Raw genomic sequence first — 19,134 nt, forward strand, 5'->3', positions numbered from 1 at the left:
ATGCATTGGCAAAGTATGGTTTGTTTAACTGTGTAGTCAATCATGTGTTTAATTTTCTGTCAGATTTTTTACTCTTGTTACTTTTGGTTGAAACTTCTGGTGTAATGTTTTGTAGAAGGGTTTAGTTTAGGGCTTTGGGCTCCTTTTCTAATGTAAATTTGATATAAAAGAAGTATTTTAATCAATTTTATATTATTTTATTTGTTTTCACTGTTATTTTCACTGTCCACCAAATAATACACAGAACAAAAAAATTATCCTAAAATTCAAGTCTCTCTCATGTGTTGTTTTCCTTCTATTATAATTTAGTATATATCAAGCACACCCTTAGTTTAACATTTACCCAATAATTTGCGGCCACTTCTTTTTTGAAACAATATCATACGAATTTTATTCGTACCATACAGCACTTGAGCCACACATGCACTTACACCTGAATATCGTATTAAAATTGGCATTGAGCACTAAATACTCCAAGATTCCATATTTGGGCACCTTAAGTACAAAAAACTACTATTATAAGTGAAAAATTTAAAAGTATGATTAACTTTAGTCCCTAAATTTTTTTATGTTTTCACTTTTAGTTCTTAAATAAAATTTTAATCAGTAATCAGTCTTTGTTTCTAATCTTTTTATCCGTTAGTGTTTTTAATCATGAGGAATGTCACATGTAAACATTTTGTGATAACTAATTTTGTAGCAGTTATTGATTAGTTTAAAAGAACCACAAATTTACAACAGTAACACTCATATTCAAACAAAACAAAAGAACCACACACACGGGACTCTCAAATCTTTTTCCATGCTTCCTGATCTCCACCATCATCCTCCTTGTCAACATCGACTTCCTTCTCTTTATTGCTAGAATCTACAATTTGCAGTTGCGAAAGATTTCACGAATCTTGTGTGATTCAAGGAGGAAGTTATGATTGCAAAAGTCTTTTTCACCTCGGTGTTCAATGTTACAACCGTTGATGGTTGCCAAAGTTCAAAATGGCACTTCCTAATTTCATTTTTTATTTGAGTCTTCTACTTCTTGTTTATTAATCTAACTCTTCCCACCTTTAATTTCTTGTCGATCTACTATTGTTAGGGTTGGGGTGTGTTTTGGGTCTTGTGCCTCTAGGGTTCTTTCACTTCTTTGTACTGAGTAGGATTTTGGGGTTTTATAGTGTATGTTTTTTAATTGGTACTGGTGTTTATTTCAAGTTTTCGGGTGAAATTAAAAATTTACTTTCTTTCATAGAAAACAAGATTGACTTATGTTGTTTATTTGTAAACCCATTCTTGTTATTTTGAATTCAATGGCTTTATGTTGAATTAAAAAAAAATGGCTTATGTCAATGAGTCTTTCAATTGGGTTGTGAATGGTTTTATCACAAGAAAGTCACATTGTTGCTGTAAAAATATATTGAAAGCAGCTTGAGAAAACTAGTGAGAATTTTTTTTCTGAGCTTAAATCATTCAAATCACGGTGAAACAATTTTTTGGAGTTTTAAACCGTGAGAAATTATTTAATAGTCATTAAATGCTTCAACAAAATAATTTTTGATGATTTTTAATCACCAAATAAATAAACATCACTAAATAAAACTACATATCACCATTTAAGAGTTACCCCTTGATGGAGAAAAAAGTCTTTATCTTATGCAGGTAAGTTAGAGTTGATCAGAGCGGTTATTCAAGGAATTGTGAATTTCTGAATGAGGATTTTTCCTTTGCCGCAATCTGTTTTGGACCGGATCAACGCTTCATGTCGTAATTTTCTTTGGGGCAAAGCGGATATTGGCAAAAACAAACTCTTTGTTGATTGGTCAGTAGTTTGTTCTCCGAAAAAAGAATGGGTTTTAGGCCTTTTTAATCTCAAGGACTGGAACCTTGCGCTTCTTTCCCGTATCCTGTGGGACTTTCATTGTAAGAAGGATTCTCTATGGGTTCGGTGGGTTCACCATTACTATTTCAGAGGGAGCGATGTGTGGAATTACAATACTTCTTCATCAGATCCAGTTTTGATAAAGAAAATCATTCAAATAAATGACTTTATTATCTCTAAAGAACTAAGTACGGAAGAGGTCAAAAAGAGGATTCAATCTTGGAGCACCAATGAACAATTGCTTGTTGACAAAGTCTATGAATATATTAGAGGTGTCAAGCCTACTGTTAGTTGGTGTTCTGTTATATGGAACCCAGCAATCCCCCCTAAGATGTCTTTCATTTTGTGGCTTGCTAAAAGGAATCGGCTGCTTACTCTTGACAAAGTTGCTTTTTTGAACAAGGGTTCTCTCTGCCCTTTATGTTCAAATGAGTCTGAGTCAAATGCTCATTTGTTCTTTTCTTGCAGGAAATCTCTCCAAGTTTGAGCTCACATTCGTGATTTGGCTCCTTTCCGCAGGCGTTTCACTTCTTTACAGCGCATTACTGACTCTTTAATTAGGGACAGATCCACATCAAGTATTCAAGGAAAATTACGTTGTCTGGCTATAGCAATTACAGTCTACTGCATTTGACTGTCTAGGAACAAGCTGATTTTTGAAGATTATCAATTTTCTGTCATAGAGGTTATTAGCAAGATTAAGTTTCTTATGTATAGACAAGCGCACCTGTTGCATTTGTTTTAACATCTTGATATAGGTCTTATTGTATTAAGGAGACTTTTGATTTTCTTTAACGGCGGGGTATGCCCCATTTATTATTGTATCATTTTGGGTTTAATATAATTTACATTTTTGCCAAAAAAAAAAAGAGTTACCCCTTGATGATCAGAACTAAAAACATTAACAGATAAAAAGGTGAGGAATTAAAATTAGTCCAAATTTATTTAAAGACTAAAAATTAAAACCTCAAAAAATTCAAATATCAAAAACATAGCTAACCCTAAAAAATAATCACTTGTTTATATTATCGATAGGTGAAGAAGGAAAATCAACCTGCCTTATATAGACAATGCAATACATACATGCATAATTAGGGTACATAGATGTTTTTTTTTCTCTGGTAAATAAGATATGTGCCCATTAGGTTTGCTGTTTGTAGGGTCTAGTATACCTTCGTTTACATTCATGTAATGCTCTTTGTAATTTTGAGGATTGTGTTTGGATGAAATTTGACAAGAAATTCCACAACTGAATGCAAAGTGTCGTTGTCCAAATGTCGTTCTCGCATGCTTTTGGGCTGCAAATGTGAGGGCTTAATTTATAATTTCTCACAACAATTTGTCTAATCCATCCTTAATTACAATAATTGTTTATTGTTATATTATGCCCATTTTGGTAATATCATATCTAAAGTCTAAAGTCTAAACACAGATCAGGTTTCTTAAAACCATTTTTAAGAAGAAAAAAAATTAACTAACTTTGGAGCAAATTGACACACTCTATTTGTGAATGCGTAAATGATTCAATCTTTGACAAAAACGAAAAACTACATAAAAACATTGTAACAAAAATGGAGTATAAGAAAACATCAGATCCCCATTCGAGATACGAGACATTTTGAATTAATTTTTTTAATTTTTTTTTGTTGAAAATAATGTTTATTTTAATAAAATAAGTCCTTTTTATTTTTTAATGTGTTTATCTAAAAAAATTTTACCTTGAAAAAATAATTTCATGTTTATTTTAATAAGTAATTTTTATTTATTTGTTAAAAAAATACTTATATAAAAAATATTTATTTTAACGTTTTTTTTTTAGTTTAATCCAACGCATCCTTGTCAAACATAAAAAGTACTAGCATTAACTGCTGAACCCTTTTGTTGGAGAATTTCGTAGGTGTTTACGAACTCCGTTTTATTAAATGTATACGACATAAATTATGTGAACTGTTAAATGTATTTTGCCTTAACTATATTTTTAATGTTATGTCTGAAGTGAAACACATACAGTAAACAACTTCTTACATTCAGAACATTATTTGGTGCACTTGAACACCAAATTCATCACCTCATATGTATTGATCCATATATAGTAGCTGAATCTAAGTATGTAAAAATTAAAGTGGAACCAGTTATATGTAGATATAAATTATTATTATTATTATTATTCATGGAAATATGCTTCCTTTCCGTAATACTTTTGTGGTATGTTTCTTTTCTTTTTCTTTTATTTCCAGCTTTTCTTAATGCTTTTTTAATCATGAAGAATCATTTTTGTTCCATCTTTCTTGTTTTTATTGTAAGTCATATGTGTATTTGTTAAAAAATCATTATTCACGGGGACGTAAAAGGATATTCGTTTATACAATCATTACAAAGCTGGATTCTCTTGCTTATAATAACAGAAAAAGATAACAATATCCATATCAACAGAGAAAAGTCAGTTTTTCGTATCTTATTTTATATTTAAAAATGTTTACTATAGCAAAAAGATGTTTTTTCATATTTGGAATAAAAAAATATAGCAGAATGGCTTTAAAATATGTATAATTAAGAGATGATGTCCCACCCACCATTCATTTTCGGTAACATTAGCTCTAATGATTCCGAGAAGAATTGTAACAAAGGTATAATTTTATTGTATTAATATTATACGCACTCGGTTGCAAAGGCAGCAAATAGTATAGTATCCACTTTCTGTTTAGAAATCAATCATTTCTGGAGAAGCTTATTTCAAATATAAGCCCTGAAAATTCTCCTTGTGCAACACACTTTTATTTGTCCTATCAATAAGGTTACTAAGAAGGTATCAATCTCAAGTTCAAATTGGAATACCATGCAAAAAAAAGTTTGACATTCAAACCATGCCATGGAATTTTATGGTCTCAACTCTCAGCTGAACATACGGCTCAGACGAAGTCAGAAATTTGAAGAAATGAAATAGTAGTATTATTCACCTTAGCTAATTCTCCAGAGAGAAATAAATTAAAACATATATAAAATCAACCATGAAAGATGATAGCTCCCCAAACCACCACACACCTACATTCATTTTATATTACACTAATGAAGATGACTTTGTCCAATAAAGTATTTATTCTAGAATTTAATATTTATGTATTTAGGTATAAAATAATTTTACGTGATTTCTTAATTACATAATATCATTTAAATTATTTTTAAGATAATTATTTTAAGAATTAATAAATTAAATAACTATGTAAACATGATCAATGTATAACTATTTTATTTATTTATTTTAAACTAAAAAATGATTGTCCAAAATCATGAAGATAAAATTACGGGCCTGAGATTCTTTCTCTCAGATGTGAAAATCTAAATTTTGTGGCCTTGGGGCATGAAACATTCAAGACCCATGCTAATCATTACATATCTAATACTAGAACTAATTTTCCGATATCTTTCAGGAAATGCCTCTACCCTTAGGTATACCCCTATTCTCTTTGCATCATTACTCCAAGTTATTGTTTAAAAAGTGTTTTTATTTCTCAAAATAAAATGTTTTGTAAAAAAATGTTTTTTCCCCTCAAACTATCTCAAAATAAAAAACTTAGTTTTAGACTTTTAGTCCGTCTAAAAATTTAACATGTTTTTAATCCCAACATCTTAAAAGAAACACATATTTCTAGTATTTGATAAATGATGAAAAACTAAAATCACATCACTTCATAAATTATAAATGCATACACTAATTTTTTTTTTACAGGAACTTAATAGAATCTCGAGATATTTTGAGAAAACAAAAATATATTTTACCTTATTTTAAAAAAAAACCCTTGGTCAAATAAAAAGTAGCAAAACTAGCAATGAACATTGAACACCCCATATACCAGATCATCATCAACTATGCTATGGATCTCCAAAGAAACGATTCGTGATTAATATTTCATACCCTTGCACGTAACATGAAAGATGTATTGAATTCTTATAATAAAAGCATAAGATTAACACAGGAAATTAAAGCAAAGAATTAGGGTAAAAGTCTAAAACAAAACTGCATCTGAAATTGAACACTCAACACCCTAACTGTTCCACACTGAAAACCCAATCCCAATGCAATGCGCAATGCAGCGGATTGAACAATATGAACAAGCAAGCAGGGAAAGTATAATTGATTAGAATGTAATTTATTCTATGATCTGATAGCCATAATTTTTGTACAGAACAACAACAACAAAAAAAAAAGAAAAGAGTAAGTTCTAATTGGGGGTAAGGGTAAGAAGCAGATCCATGAAGAAAGCATAAGCACCAACCAGTTTTTGAGATCAGGTCCAATGCTATGACACAGTAATGGATCCAAATAACTTACAACAACACATTCATGCCTATTATAATATTACTCTACAACACCACAACACAATCTAACAACTTTTAATTAATTAATTAAACCAGAGATGGTGAACAACAACAACAACAATAACAACAACAAGAAGAAAATGATGATTATACCGAGAAGAGGTTCTTCTTCTTCTTCTTCTTCATCATCATCAGAGGCACAGCGCGGTGGCCGGCAGGTCGTCGTCGTTGTCGTCGTCGGCATCGGATGGTGGGAGGTTTAGATCGAAGGGCAGCGGTTGCCGGAAGGAGGAGATGAGGACGCAGTCCTGGCCGTCGTCGACGACGGAGGAAGAAGAGTCGCAATCGCTGTGGCAATCGTCTTCGTCGTCGTTGAGAGGGATGATAGGGTTAACAACCACAACAAGGGGCTTAGCGCGAGAGGAGGAGGAGGGAACCCTAGGCCCGCTGAAGGACTCCACGGTGCTGCTCATGCCGCTGCTCGTGGGCCGGTTCACCTGGACGACGGGCTCGAACTTGGTGGAAAGCCCATGGGCCTGGTAGAGCGGAATCTGCGAGTGGTGGTCCGCCTCTGCCGGGCCGGGGAAGGGGGGGAAATTGGTTTTGGCCTTGGGCCCGCGGAAGGATCGGGCAGCCTTGTCGTAGGCCCGCGCGGCATCCTCGGCGGAATCGAAGGTCCCCAGCCAAACGCGCTGCTTCTTCCACGGATCTCGAATCTCCGCCGCGAATCGCCCCCACGGCCGCTTCCTCACGCCACGGAACCGCGTCGTCTCCTTGGCCTGGTCCGGCGTGGGATCCACAACGGCGGCAGCGGCGGCGGCGGTTCTCCCTCGGCGCATCTTGATGAAGATATAAAAATAATTAGTTATATCTTACGATGGAGAACAAGGAGACAGCACCGGCTTCTTTTCAAACCCCAATTTGTTTGTTCATTTTTTTTCTTTCTGTTTCTTCGTTTAGGTTTGGGTTTGGGTTTGGGGTCCCATGATGCGGTCTCGCCTTGTTTGCTCCAATAGATTGATTATACGTGTGTGGAATGACATAATTACCCTTTTTGTCGTTGTGTGGGTGATGTGATTACTGATTAGTGTTTGTCGTAATTATTGTTGTTATTGCCTTCGATTCAAGACCAAACCAACACAAATGGGAGCAAACCTTTTTGTGGTATTTCTGATTTGCCAAATGTAATTAATAACATCTTTTTCTTTTCTCTAACAGATGTAGTAATTTATTTGCATCATTATTGGCAAAGCTAACTAATTTTCATTAATTCAGTTATTCAGCAATCGCATAACCCAACTATGTTGCTTAGTTGGTTGAATTTATGTCATGGTAATTACTTGCTTATTAGAGTTTTTTTTCTTTTAAATAATAATAACATAGTACTAGTAACTTTTTCTAACAAGGAACTAAACAATTTAAGGTTTTGATTGAAAGTAGTATATGTTTTTAATAATTTTTCATGAAATCAAAAACTTCTCTAAGAAAATATTTTTACGATTGTAAACAAATATAAATTAATTTTTACTTTTTTTGAAATATTTACAAGATGATTACTATTTTTATTTTACATGTCGCTTTTTTTTAATATGGAATAACCTAACCCAAAAGAAATCTTGCTTGGCTAATTTTTATTATTTTTGTTTTAATATCGTCAAAGCTTGGTACGGGCATCCGAGAATAAAAGAATGGCATGGGTAAAATGATCATTTTAAAATAAATATTTAGACTCATCTAGCATCATCCTTGATTTTTTAAAAAGATAGAGTGCGAATCTAAATGTGTTTAATATTTGTATTTTAATTTATTTTAAGTGTGAAATCCATCTCAATTGATATAATAAAATTGTTTCCTTACATATCTTTTTAGATTCTACTTTTTACATTACAAAAGATTTTTTGTTTGCTTTAGTTTTTAGTTTATTCACGGGTATTGGAAAGTTAAATCTTGAAAACTTTTGAAAATATATGAATTGGAAACTAATAAAGCAAACGTAGAAAGATCCAATAACATGGTTTTAATTACAGTGTGTATGTTGTAATTTTTATTCATTATATCATGATTTACAAACTATAAATCATAAAGGATTTGTTATATATATAAATAAAAAAGCCGAAAAGTGTCTGAAGTAATCTTTCCTCTAGTTTACCTGATTACGAGATTTAGTTTTCCACACATTAAATTTAGAACTGGAGACTAAAATAGGTTCAAATGTCGTACATACTTTTCAGATTATTTATGCTCTGGCCAAAAAGTATTAGATTTGTATATATTAAACTTTAAGTCATGATATGGATGAAAGATAGAATGTTAAAATAGTGTTTATAGTCAATGCCTAAAATAGGAGTCTAAATTATAGTAACAAACATTATTTTATACAAAAACATAAACAAGCGTACATTTAAATTGGGTGTTCATAAGAATTATAAATAACAAACATTATTTTATACTATAACATAAGCATGCGTGCATTTAAATTGGATGATAATAAGAACAGGCACATTTAAGTGCCATATCTTATCTTAAAAAATTGTAGATATTCTCATTTGCATTCATAAAATCCCAGAACAAACATACACCTAAAATCTTGAAATTTATAACTTGAATTTATGCAAGTTGAATTTTAGAAGAGCTTGAACTACATTTTCATACATTTACACCATAACTTAAAAACGGTACGGAAGCACACTTATGGCTAGTTATTGGAAGCTAGGCTAAAATATTTGTTAAATCAAATTAAATATTTCTTCCCCCAGAAAACATATTTTTTATGACAAATTTATATTTAGACTTTAGACTTCAAATAATTGATTTGATATATTTCTTCTACTTGGAAAAGGACAGGGGAGTTAATTGAATCCGGTTAGGAACATCGACTGAAGGCATTGCATTTCATAATTTCCGTTGTGTACACAATTCAAATCTCTTGTCTTCAAGCATTGTGGGATAGTCCATAATGCTCTAACCAAATTCTAATTAGGAGAAATCCAATTTTCCACAGTGCTTCTATAGATACTGTTACTCTGGTACCCAACAAAATGATTAGAAATTTTGAATTGAGATAAATAAAGGATAACGAAGCAAAAGAAAGGGAAGACATGCTACAAAGTTATAGCTAAGGATTTTGATTCTTTCCAGCATTTTCCTCTCCAACCTCCCTCCATTTTTTTTTTCTATTTTTCTCTCCATCATTTCTTCATTATTTTTGTTCTTTGTGCTGCAAAGGCAGAACTCAGAATCCAACTTGGTTGGCTAATGCATTGAAAGATTTAGCTTCGGGAGTTATGGCATGTAAGTTTACCCTTGTATTTGTACCGCTACTGTTTTCATTGTTTGGTGCAATCCTTAACAACAATAAGGATTGAGCAAGGCTTCTAACAAGGATTCATTGCAATTTGCAAATCATGAGCTTAATACGAGCGACGAAAGATGAAGCCAATAATTGAGATTAATTTAGACATCTGAAGGCTCCAAATCAATTCCACTGAATTTTAGAACAAGTAGGCAAAACGACTTTTGTGTGTGTCCAAGAGGTGCAGCCATCAGGTTTTTATTCCCAAAGCAATTTGGTCCAATTTATCCAAGCAGCCACGATGCTAGATTGATGTAAGAAGCCTCTATATTCGATGGTGGTGTGACATGACATGATAACGTAGAAGCCAAGAACCTCATTGATATTCTGTTTGTGGGATATTCGGATAGGGAATACTTGCATAATTTTTATGTATCCAAGTTAGATCCATTTACCTTGTATATTATAACTATTAATATACATTTCATCAATGGTTAATTGATCAATAATTAACTATGATTGATAATGACCTAATTTATTGGCCTAACTCATCCAACTTGAATGTACCGTGTTTATGCAATATTTTTCCATTTGGAACTATAAGAATCATTTCAAAGGGAGAATATTGTATCCATTGCTAATTCGACTGAATGTATATGATAATGGTTGACTTTTTCCCCCCACCCCGTTTTGATTTATGGATGGTGATTTGGGAACATTCCTGTCTTTTGTACTTCTTTTTTTCCAACCATATGCCAAGTGAAATAAAAATTATCTATTTTAGTTATAGTATAAAAATAGATTTAGCAGTGAAGCAGTCAGAGATCTAATTTCACCCGATTGAACTTCATTTGGCTGAAACTTAGGCTTTTTTGGTTCAATGATTGTCATTTGTCTCAAGAAGCCCCTTTGTGAAATGTAGTGACCCTTCTGAAAACGAAGATAAAGTAATAGGAAAATATCTAAAATAGTATAGGGGTGAGATATCTCAGTTTAAAGTAGAAAATCAAATTAAAAACTGTAATGCTTGGTACATCAATTAGGCTTTTCATCGATCTATGATCTATCATAGCTAAAGTGGCTAATACAAGAATATTCTAAAACATATTATAATCGAGAGGGCATCTATATATTAATTTATAACAAAGGAGGTGTAGGGAATAGAATGGAATAACAAAAAAAGGACAAAGAAATCTGGTTGGTATTCAATTTATATGAACTAATCAACACATGTTTAAGCTTATGTTTCACAAGTTAATATGTTTCTTCACAGATATCTTACACAAGAATCAACCCTATTAAAAAAACGACTCGACACTAAATGTATATTCTCATTGTGCAAAACTTTGAACCGTAATCTATTATTTTGCAAGAATAAGTTCCTTATACTAATTTATTTCAACTTCAGATAGCTTTATATGCTAATACTTGCATCACATAAAATTAAAAAATTTGATCAAACCAAACACGACACTTGATCAGTCATCGTTTTAATCTGTTTTTCTTAGTAATAAAACGTGGTGAAACAAATCTGTTGAAAGGACATAAAATTTAGGTTCGGAAAGGTTTGCTGTTTACGGATAGAGGAATTTAAAACAAAGGTTTAGTAGATGAATTTAAACCATTTACCTCCCTTATCCTATTCTATTTTTCTTTTCTTTTAATTAGTAAGAATCAAAGACACAAAAAACAGAAATCATAAGAATTTACAACAATTCAGACATTATAGATTAATTTAGATTCTTTAGCCTATTCTTAGATTGCAGTATTTTTTTTTCAGTCCAAAGGGGTTTAACTTTGTACGAGTTTCAAGTTAAAGCCAAGACCCAGGATCAATTTTCAAGTAAAAATCTGAGACTAATTTAACATAACACAACAATGAATTTTAGATTCGCGTCCTTCGATTTTCTTCAATAACAGAAATGTATCCACGTCATGAGAAAAGGAGATACATTTTACAATGCAAAAACATACATATATCTTGAATTATATAAAAAATATCTTGTTTATTAAAAAAAAGATCATATCTTACTATTTAAGAAAAAGAGAATCTATTGGAAAACCACCACCAATACCACCCACCGCGTAATGCTCTTGGATTCCGTATTCCCTTATTTGTCTTCTTCCTTTCTATTTGATTTTCTTCCATTCCTTCAAATTGGCATTTCGAACCATGCCACAGAAGATTTAAATCCTCTCATGTTCTTTTCCTAAATTACGAGATAAAAAGACAACAAATAAGTTTAATAGACCCTACACACGTGATAAATAAGTCTTCCTATAGTTATTTGTCTTTCTAGTTTATACTCACACTAGGAACATGAAAAGACCTAAGTGGCCAAATCTGTAACAAAGCACCCGACATTAACTTGAATTTCCAAACTCCACATAGCCCCAAATTAAAGTATTTGAACCTCTAAATTATTTTTAAGCCCTTAAAAAATGGGGTTGGTGACAAGTTTGTCATACTTCCCTTTATTTTTCATTTAGCATTTTTAAGTGTACCAAACCAACCCCAAGAGAGAGAGAAAATGAAAAAATGTGGAGGGTCATAAACTTTCTACCTGCATTTTATTCAACACAAAAAATGCCTTCCATTCCCCACAAGCTAGTGGTTGTCACAAAAATCTCTGAACAAACTATCCAACTCCACAGAATTGCAGGTGAAAAGGGGGGGAATAGATGGTATGTATGATATACTTCTCCTGAAAATGTGGGGGAAAACAAAATATCCAAAAGAAAAAAGAATCAAACTTCAAGTAGTTTAGTTGTGTAAAGGCTCTGCGGAAGCCGGGAAGGAATTCAATGTAGTATCATCTTGTTTGGATGAATCTTCTGTAGCAGCTTTTGCATCAGAATGCTGAAGCTTCTTGTCACTTAATTTAGAAGGAGATGTCTCAGGTGGTTGTACATTTGATAACCCCCTGGTGAGAGGAGTATCAAGTACATTCATAGCAGGTGAGGTCAAGCCATAGTTCTGAGGGATAGTCAAAACTGGATGATCAAATTTGCATGTTGGGCCAAACTTACACATTCCGTAGATTCTGTAATAAGAGCATACAGCTTGCCCCTGCAGATAACCAAGATATGAATCAGGAATATAAACACTAAAAAAACCATACATGGTAGCCAAAATGAACTACAAAATTACCTTCTTAGGATATTAGGAATGACATAATACATGCTTTGATTTTTTACACCGTCATATAATTTCGAACTATCATGTAAATTCATTAACTTTATATTTAAAAGTCATACTAGGGATGATTTCTGATGGTTGACAGTGTAAAATCTTTTATACCAACCATACATGTCTATTAAACTCATTGTTTAAAGTAACTAGGCATCAAGTAGAAGCTGAACTTACAGGTCGCACAGGAAGGCCGAGTGGATTTATCAATGATTGAGACATTCTTTCCTTTGGGTGGTGGAACTTGCAATCAGATCCATATTTGCAGGTCCCAGTGCTCATAAAGTATCTGCATTCTGGTTGATCAGGCCTATTTGGGAGAGCAGAATTTATTGCCTGCCCACCAAAGAGTGACTCGCCCAGATTCATGTAGTCATAAACAAGATTAGATCCAAGAAAACCGTTCGGCATTGCAGGGTTCATATTTCCCTATTTTGAGAAACAAAGTCACAGTCAAAACAAGATTTTAATTCAATTTGCAGAAAGTACCATTAACTGTATGTACTATGTAGTAACCACAACCCAACATAATTAATTATCACTAAAATGCAAGATGCTCTGAAGATTTCCTTAAGAAAAAGGCACATTCTGTTTCAGATATTAATTGGTATATGACTCTATGTATGCCAAACCTGCTTGGCAATTAATGAAATAAAATAGATGGAAAGTGTAAGAGTAACAGTATTTCCATACACAGATCACTTCCTCTAAAGTTCCTTGCAATGTCATTTGTTAATAGAATATGGTAACAATATTTTATAATCTTCGTGCAATTATTTATCTAGATGTGTCAATCAGACATCAAAATTCAAGGCGCTTCCAAGTAAATAGCTATTGCCTAATGCTTCATGCAGTGATTCAAAACTAGTATGTATGGAGTAACATTTCAGTAAGATGGAAGAATACAATGTTGAATTCCATTTTTTCCCCAAACATTCATGCAGAGAAATAATACCACTCAGATAACTGAGAACAGAAAAAACAAAGACCAGGGCAACCAGCTAATGTATGGATAAACAGGACATTCAGCATCCTTAACTAACCATGTAGTTGTTCCAGCTCTGCACAGGTATAACACCTTGCGAAGAAGACAGAAAAGGAGGCACATAAGATTGAAGTCCTTGTCCAGATAAATACGACATTCTTGGTACTGCTGACCATGCAGGAAACCCTCCAGCATATGGTAAACCTGATGTAGGAATAATTGTTGAGGTAGGAGTAGGAGATCCAGCCAATGGGTATGCTCCAAGGGAAGCATGCTGTGGATGATGAAACTTGCATGCAACACCAAACTTACAAGACCCAGTTCTCATGTAATAGGGACATGATTTTTCTTCCTAAAAGAAAGTACCAAAGAATGTTAGAAAATTTGCAATGATTTCATTCATCAACACAGTGACAGTAATCAATTAAAAAAAATGCTACAAGTGCAAAAGGATGCAAAAACCTGACGCATGGGAAGGCCTAAAGTATTGAATGACACAGGAGCAGCACCTCGCCTGTCCTTTGGATGATGATATTTACATGTTGATCCATACTTGCATGTCCCTGTCTTAAGAAAATACTGCAATGCGTATTTCAAACAATACCACAAGTTACTCAAATTGAACAGCACTCGAATTGTATAATAAATCTCCCATGAAGATGGATTGTGTAGTATACAAAATTCTTCAGATTATACTACAGTTCCTGAACCCGATATTTTTACTATAATAGATGTTAAACTTAAGTTCATATATTTATTTCCTGTCCTGGTTTGAGTATTCCATAGCTGGCATCAAATAAATTTTTACATCATCATCACAATAAAATCTGGTAAATAAGTTCTAAAGGACAAAGACCACATAATACATGACCACTAAAAATAAAACAAATCATCAATAGAAAACAAATTGGTAGTAGTTATACACTGACAGCATAACTACTCTATTTTTGTCCAGTTCATTAGGTATCCTACTTCAATTTGACATTTTCTTTCCCTTCATTTATTGGTTTGATATCTGTGCACTAGTAATCACTAAGCTAAACAATTCAAATTGACCAGATTTATTACTTAAAGGGACCACAAAAAAAGACAAACATAAAAGCAAGTAAAGCTTCTGCCAGAGTGACATTGCAAAATATGAAAGGCATATCTTCTTATGGAGTCTTCTACAAACACAAGAAATGTTACCTTTTATTACAACCCCCCTCCCCCCCAAAGTTTATGTTAAAGGGAAACAAATATATTTTATTTCACTATAATGTTCTTGCATAAAACACATCCCCAATTCTGTTCTGACTCATGAACCAACAACTATCCCAAAGCTTAAGTTGTTAGGTAAAGACACGTGAATGGTTTTATATTACATCCCTAATAAAATTCAACACAAGAAAAATGTCACAAAACAAAATACATTTTCAGTCATCAAAATAAACATACCTCACAATCAGGTTGCCCGGCCCTCTGAGGGAGTTCTTCACCATAATGAGTACCCTGAAAATCTAATAAAGTATGAGAAACTTCTATTTGTTTGCATATGATAAAACTAACAAGTAGATTGAAGATTAAGATACAATAGAAACAAACTAAAAGATTGCAATTACACAAACTCTTACAATACAGAAGAATGAAAAGGAAAATAAAGAAAAAGCTCTTACAATTGAAATATGAGCAGGGTGATGGTATCGACAGTTAGTTCCATAACCACACATTCCAGTTCTCAAATAATATAAGCACTCAGGTTCACCGGGTCGATCGGGATATTGGGTAGATTGAGCTGCAGCATCTCTATCCCAATTATCATTGATTTTCAAATGTCGAATTGCTTCTACAACACAGATCAGAAACCAATCAGGAAAAGTCTGTCCAAAGTCTCGTTTGAACAAATTTATGCAACACAACTACCTAGATCAGAAACTTAAAATTTTCACCTCAAAAAGCACACTATTGTTGCCTAAAAGATTTTAAGATCAAAACATGCAGGCGATCCTTAGTTGCATCATTAAAAAAATGTGCATCAATTTATGTAAACCCATGTATGATCAAACACGTAACACCTTAGTTGAGGAAGGATAACACGAAATGAGAAACTATGCCATGTTTCCAAAAAAAAATCTTCATAGGTCTCTCACAATACATTGTGTGAATCATCAGAATTCTCCAAATCAAAATCATCGTACCATAAAGAGAAAACCATGAATGATATCATTAATGAAACAAAAATCGTTGAGTAAAGACAATCTAAAATTCCCTAGCAAAACAACACAAAGCCATCATCATTGAACGATGATCAGAACAATTTAAACCATGAATCATGACCAAAAAAACAAAAAAAAAAAAGGAAAACCAATCACCAGAAAAATCTGCACCACCTTCAATGTTGTCACCAGAATCAGCATTCCTCAGAACCTGCCTGTTTTCTGGCATCTGGTAGCGTTGAAATGATAACAAAAGACTCTTTTTTTTTTTTTTCTTGTTCGATCAAACCCAGAAGACCCTTTGAGCCTTTAAGAAGAAAAATCAGCGCACGACACTCTCAAATTAACTCACCCCACATGGTAAAATGATCATCAGGAGACAGTGAAAATTGACCCAAGACTAAAACAATAAACTAAAATAATTTTTTTTCCTGGAAAATTAAAATTAAAATATATTGAAAACAAAAGAAAACAAAACAAAGGTACAAAGCGAGAATCGCAGATAAAAATTGAGAAGAATCAAATGTGAAATCTTAAAAAGAGATTTAATAATATTCCAATTGGATGAAAGTTGGCGTCAAATTAGATTAGAGTTTTCCTGGCTGTGGTTCTGCAATCTTCGGAACATTTTGGATCTTAGAATGTGGAACCCGACAAGTTAATAATAATAATAATGTTAATACATACAGTGTAATACTAAAGTAAGGTTCTTTCGCCCGTGTACGAACAATAAATTCTCTGTACCATATTACCCTCCACGTGGCTGCTCCATAACATGTTTACGTGAACCAAGATTTATTACTGCCACTCCGGCGCGTGCACTGCAATCACTACTACAAATTTGGATTGTTAAGAAAAATTAATTAGCCTGAAAAAGTAGATGCCAATTATGGAATTGGTAAGTGGCATTAATTTTTTCTCACGTTTCCAGATTAACCACTTTAATTCCTTTCATAAATTGAGGTCTCCAGCTTTGGCTTCACATTCAAACGGTGATAATAATTTTCAACAGACATTTTATAAAATAAAATAAAAAATTGAACAGACAAGTAATAATAGGAGAATATTTTTTAGTGAGAACGTAAAAACATAAATAATAATCACATCTTTTGAGTGATAAAAATATCACAAATAATTCTTTATTATTATCATCATAATTATCATCACATCAATATTAGGGTCTTTGTAACAGTCACGGCATTCATTGCAATGATGTGAAGATGAAATAATAATGAATTAAAGATAAATTTAAAATGACATAAAAATTAATATACTTATTTTTTATTTTGTGGATTTTTTAAAAATTTGATTTTATTTTATTTTGTGGATTTTTTAAAAATTAATATATAAAATTCTTTTGTTGTTAATTTCATATCTTAATTTTCCTATTTTAAATTGAATGGGTAGAACAACATTATTCTCGTCCTGTTTGCACAACAATGCTGTCAAAACAAAATATTGTTTTTAAAAGTAAATGGTTTATAAAGTAATCGTATAAAGCTTTTTTATATTGTTGTCTAATTATGAATTAATAATATATAATAATTTCTTAACTTTTATTATAATTATAATTATTTTAAAAAATAGACCTGACATAAATTTTTATTTTTATATTAGTTCACAATATTACCATAAAACTTTTTATACTTTTACATTAATCTCTCTTTTTTTAATAAGAAGGAACCACAAAGTATGATCTTTGAGACATGGAGAACCAAAACATACAATATTTTATTCTGTAACGTACTAGCATTATCACCTGAATAATGCATAAGGTATTAACCCAAAAATTAGTCATTAATTTTTTTAAAACTTTTGATGGTTTAAACGTAATATATCATCTAATGTATGTAAACCAATATTAAATATATGCATAAAAAACAATATTAAATATAAAGTATTAATATTGTTATTTTAAATATATTTTTGGGATATGAAAAATATAATTTTTAATTAGTATTTTGAAACTTTCAATTTAATTTATATTTAATAAAATAGTACATTTTTATTTCCTCGTCAAATATTTTTAAAAATTAAATGATTTTGTATTTTATAAAATTATTATGATTATTTTTACTCTAATTATTTATTGACAATGCAATAAAACACTTGTTTAATTAATTATATTAAATTTATAAATTAAAAAATATTTAATATATAAATATTTTTAATATTACATAAATAATTATAGTAAAAATAATTTATATATCAAAATGAATATAAAAAATTATGAAAACATTTTACATATTAATTTATAAAATTTAATTATAAATTAGTAAAATAAAAATAAAATATGTAAACTATTCAAAATAAAAACATATAAAATAAAATTAAAAAAATGTATATTTTAAATATTTCTTAATTTAAAAATTTTGATAATTTGAAGAAAAAATTTAATGACTCTTGACTTATAATATTAATGAGTTAATTAAATAAAATAAATGTGTTAGTAATTTATTATCTGAATAAAGAATTATGAGTTTGATTTTTATTAAAATATTTTTTTATTTTTCATTTCATTTAATTTTAGAAAGATTAAATGATTTGATTTAGAAATAAAAAATTAAAATTATGAATTTAAAATTATTGGGATCAAAATTATAATTTCACTTTTAAAAGAACTGAAAGTAGATTTTTTTTAAAATCAATCTAAAAAAGTAAAAAGAAGAGTGCGTGAACTTATGCACAGTGCCACACTGAAAGAAAGTGAAACTTCATCTCTGTGATGTGCAGAATTTTTTTTTTTAATTCATATTTCAGTCTTTTTTTATTCATGTGTAGAGATTTGATTATCATGCGCTTTAAAAGTAATTATTTATTTTTAAGATTTTGAAATAAATGTTTTTAAAAAATCGCATTTAACGAAATAATCGAAACATGTTATATTTTTTAGAAACCCTCACAATTGTCTTAAATACACTTCATGAATTCATAATCGTAGTTCTAATGAAATTATAAAAAAAAAAAAAAAAAAAAGAATACTCCATAATAGTAAGTAAGAAGTTGCTGATGAAAATAATGGCGCGACACATTTTTAAAATTTAATTGTTTTGGAGATTTAACGTTATGAAAAAATATACATAAAAAAAACGTTATGAAAAACTATCGTTTTCTAGTAATGATCATTCAATTGTTTTTTAGTGATCTTTATGTAGCGTTAGATTTTTTTTTTACAGATGTAACTTTAAATTTCTAATTCCAAAAATATTTGCATTTATTTTATCTATGACCAATGATATTAAAATATAATCAATTCAAATTGAATTATTACGAGCAATAAAA

At 31.2% G+C, this 19,134-nt stretch overlaps 2 protein-coding genes across 5 annotated transcripts; both read right to left on the bottom strand.

Annotated features, from left to right (window-relative positions):
• Positions 1-6,005: 6,005 nt before the first annotated feature.
• On the bottom strand, positions 6,006-7,169 carry LOC100812313 (AP2-EREBP transcription factor). Its single transcript, NM_001317445.2, has one exon. It carries the CDS (start codon positions 7,027-7,029, stop codon positions 6,382-6,384), a length of 648 nt encoding a protein of 215 aa, NP_001304374.2. The 5' UTR covers positions 7,030-7,169; the 3' UTR covers positions 6,006-6,381.
• A 4,196-nt stretch (positions 7,170-11,365) lies between these two features.
• On the bottom strand, positions 11,366-16,521 carry LOC100812856 (zinc finger CCCH domain-containing protein 3). Of its 4 annotated transcripts, none has more exons than XR_005888347.1 (8): positions 16,009-16,521; positions 15,313-15,482; positions 15,095-15,148; positions 14,120-14,236; positions 13,716-14,009; positions 12,850-13,101; positions 12,047-12,552; positions 11,366-11,692 (listed from the first exon to the last, which is right to left on the bottom strand). XR_005888347.1 is itself a non-coding variant. In XM_014770103.2 (7 exons), the coding sequence occupies exons 1-7, from the start codon at positions 16,079-16,081 to the stop codon at positions 12,247-12,249; spliced, it is 1,266 nt and encodes a 421-aa protein (XP_014625589.1). In that variant the 5' UTR covers positions 16,082-16,521; the 3' UTR covers positions 12,030-12,246. The 4 variants fall into 4 exon arrangements, 2 of the variants coding, with proteins under 2 accessions (XP_014625589.1, XP_040865030.1); XR_005888349.1 differs by having other exon boundaries at positions 16,027-16,520; XM_014770103.2 differs by lacking the exon at positions 11,366-11,692 and having other exon boundaries at positions 12,030-12,552.
• Positions 16,522-19,134: the final 2,613 nt, after the last annotated feature.

Source organism: Glycine max, chromosome 2 (genome assembly GCF_000004515.6).
Source record: "Glycine max cultivar Williams 82 chromosome 2, Glycine_max_v4.0, whole genome shotgun sequence".
NCBI lineage: Eukaryota > Viridiplantae > Streptophyta > Magnoliopsida > Fabales > Fabaceae > Glycine > Glycine max.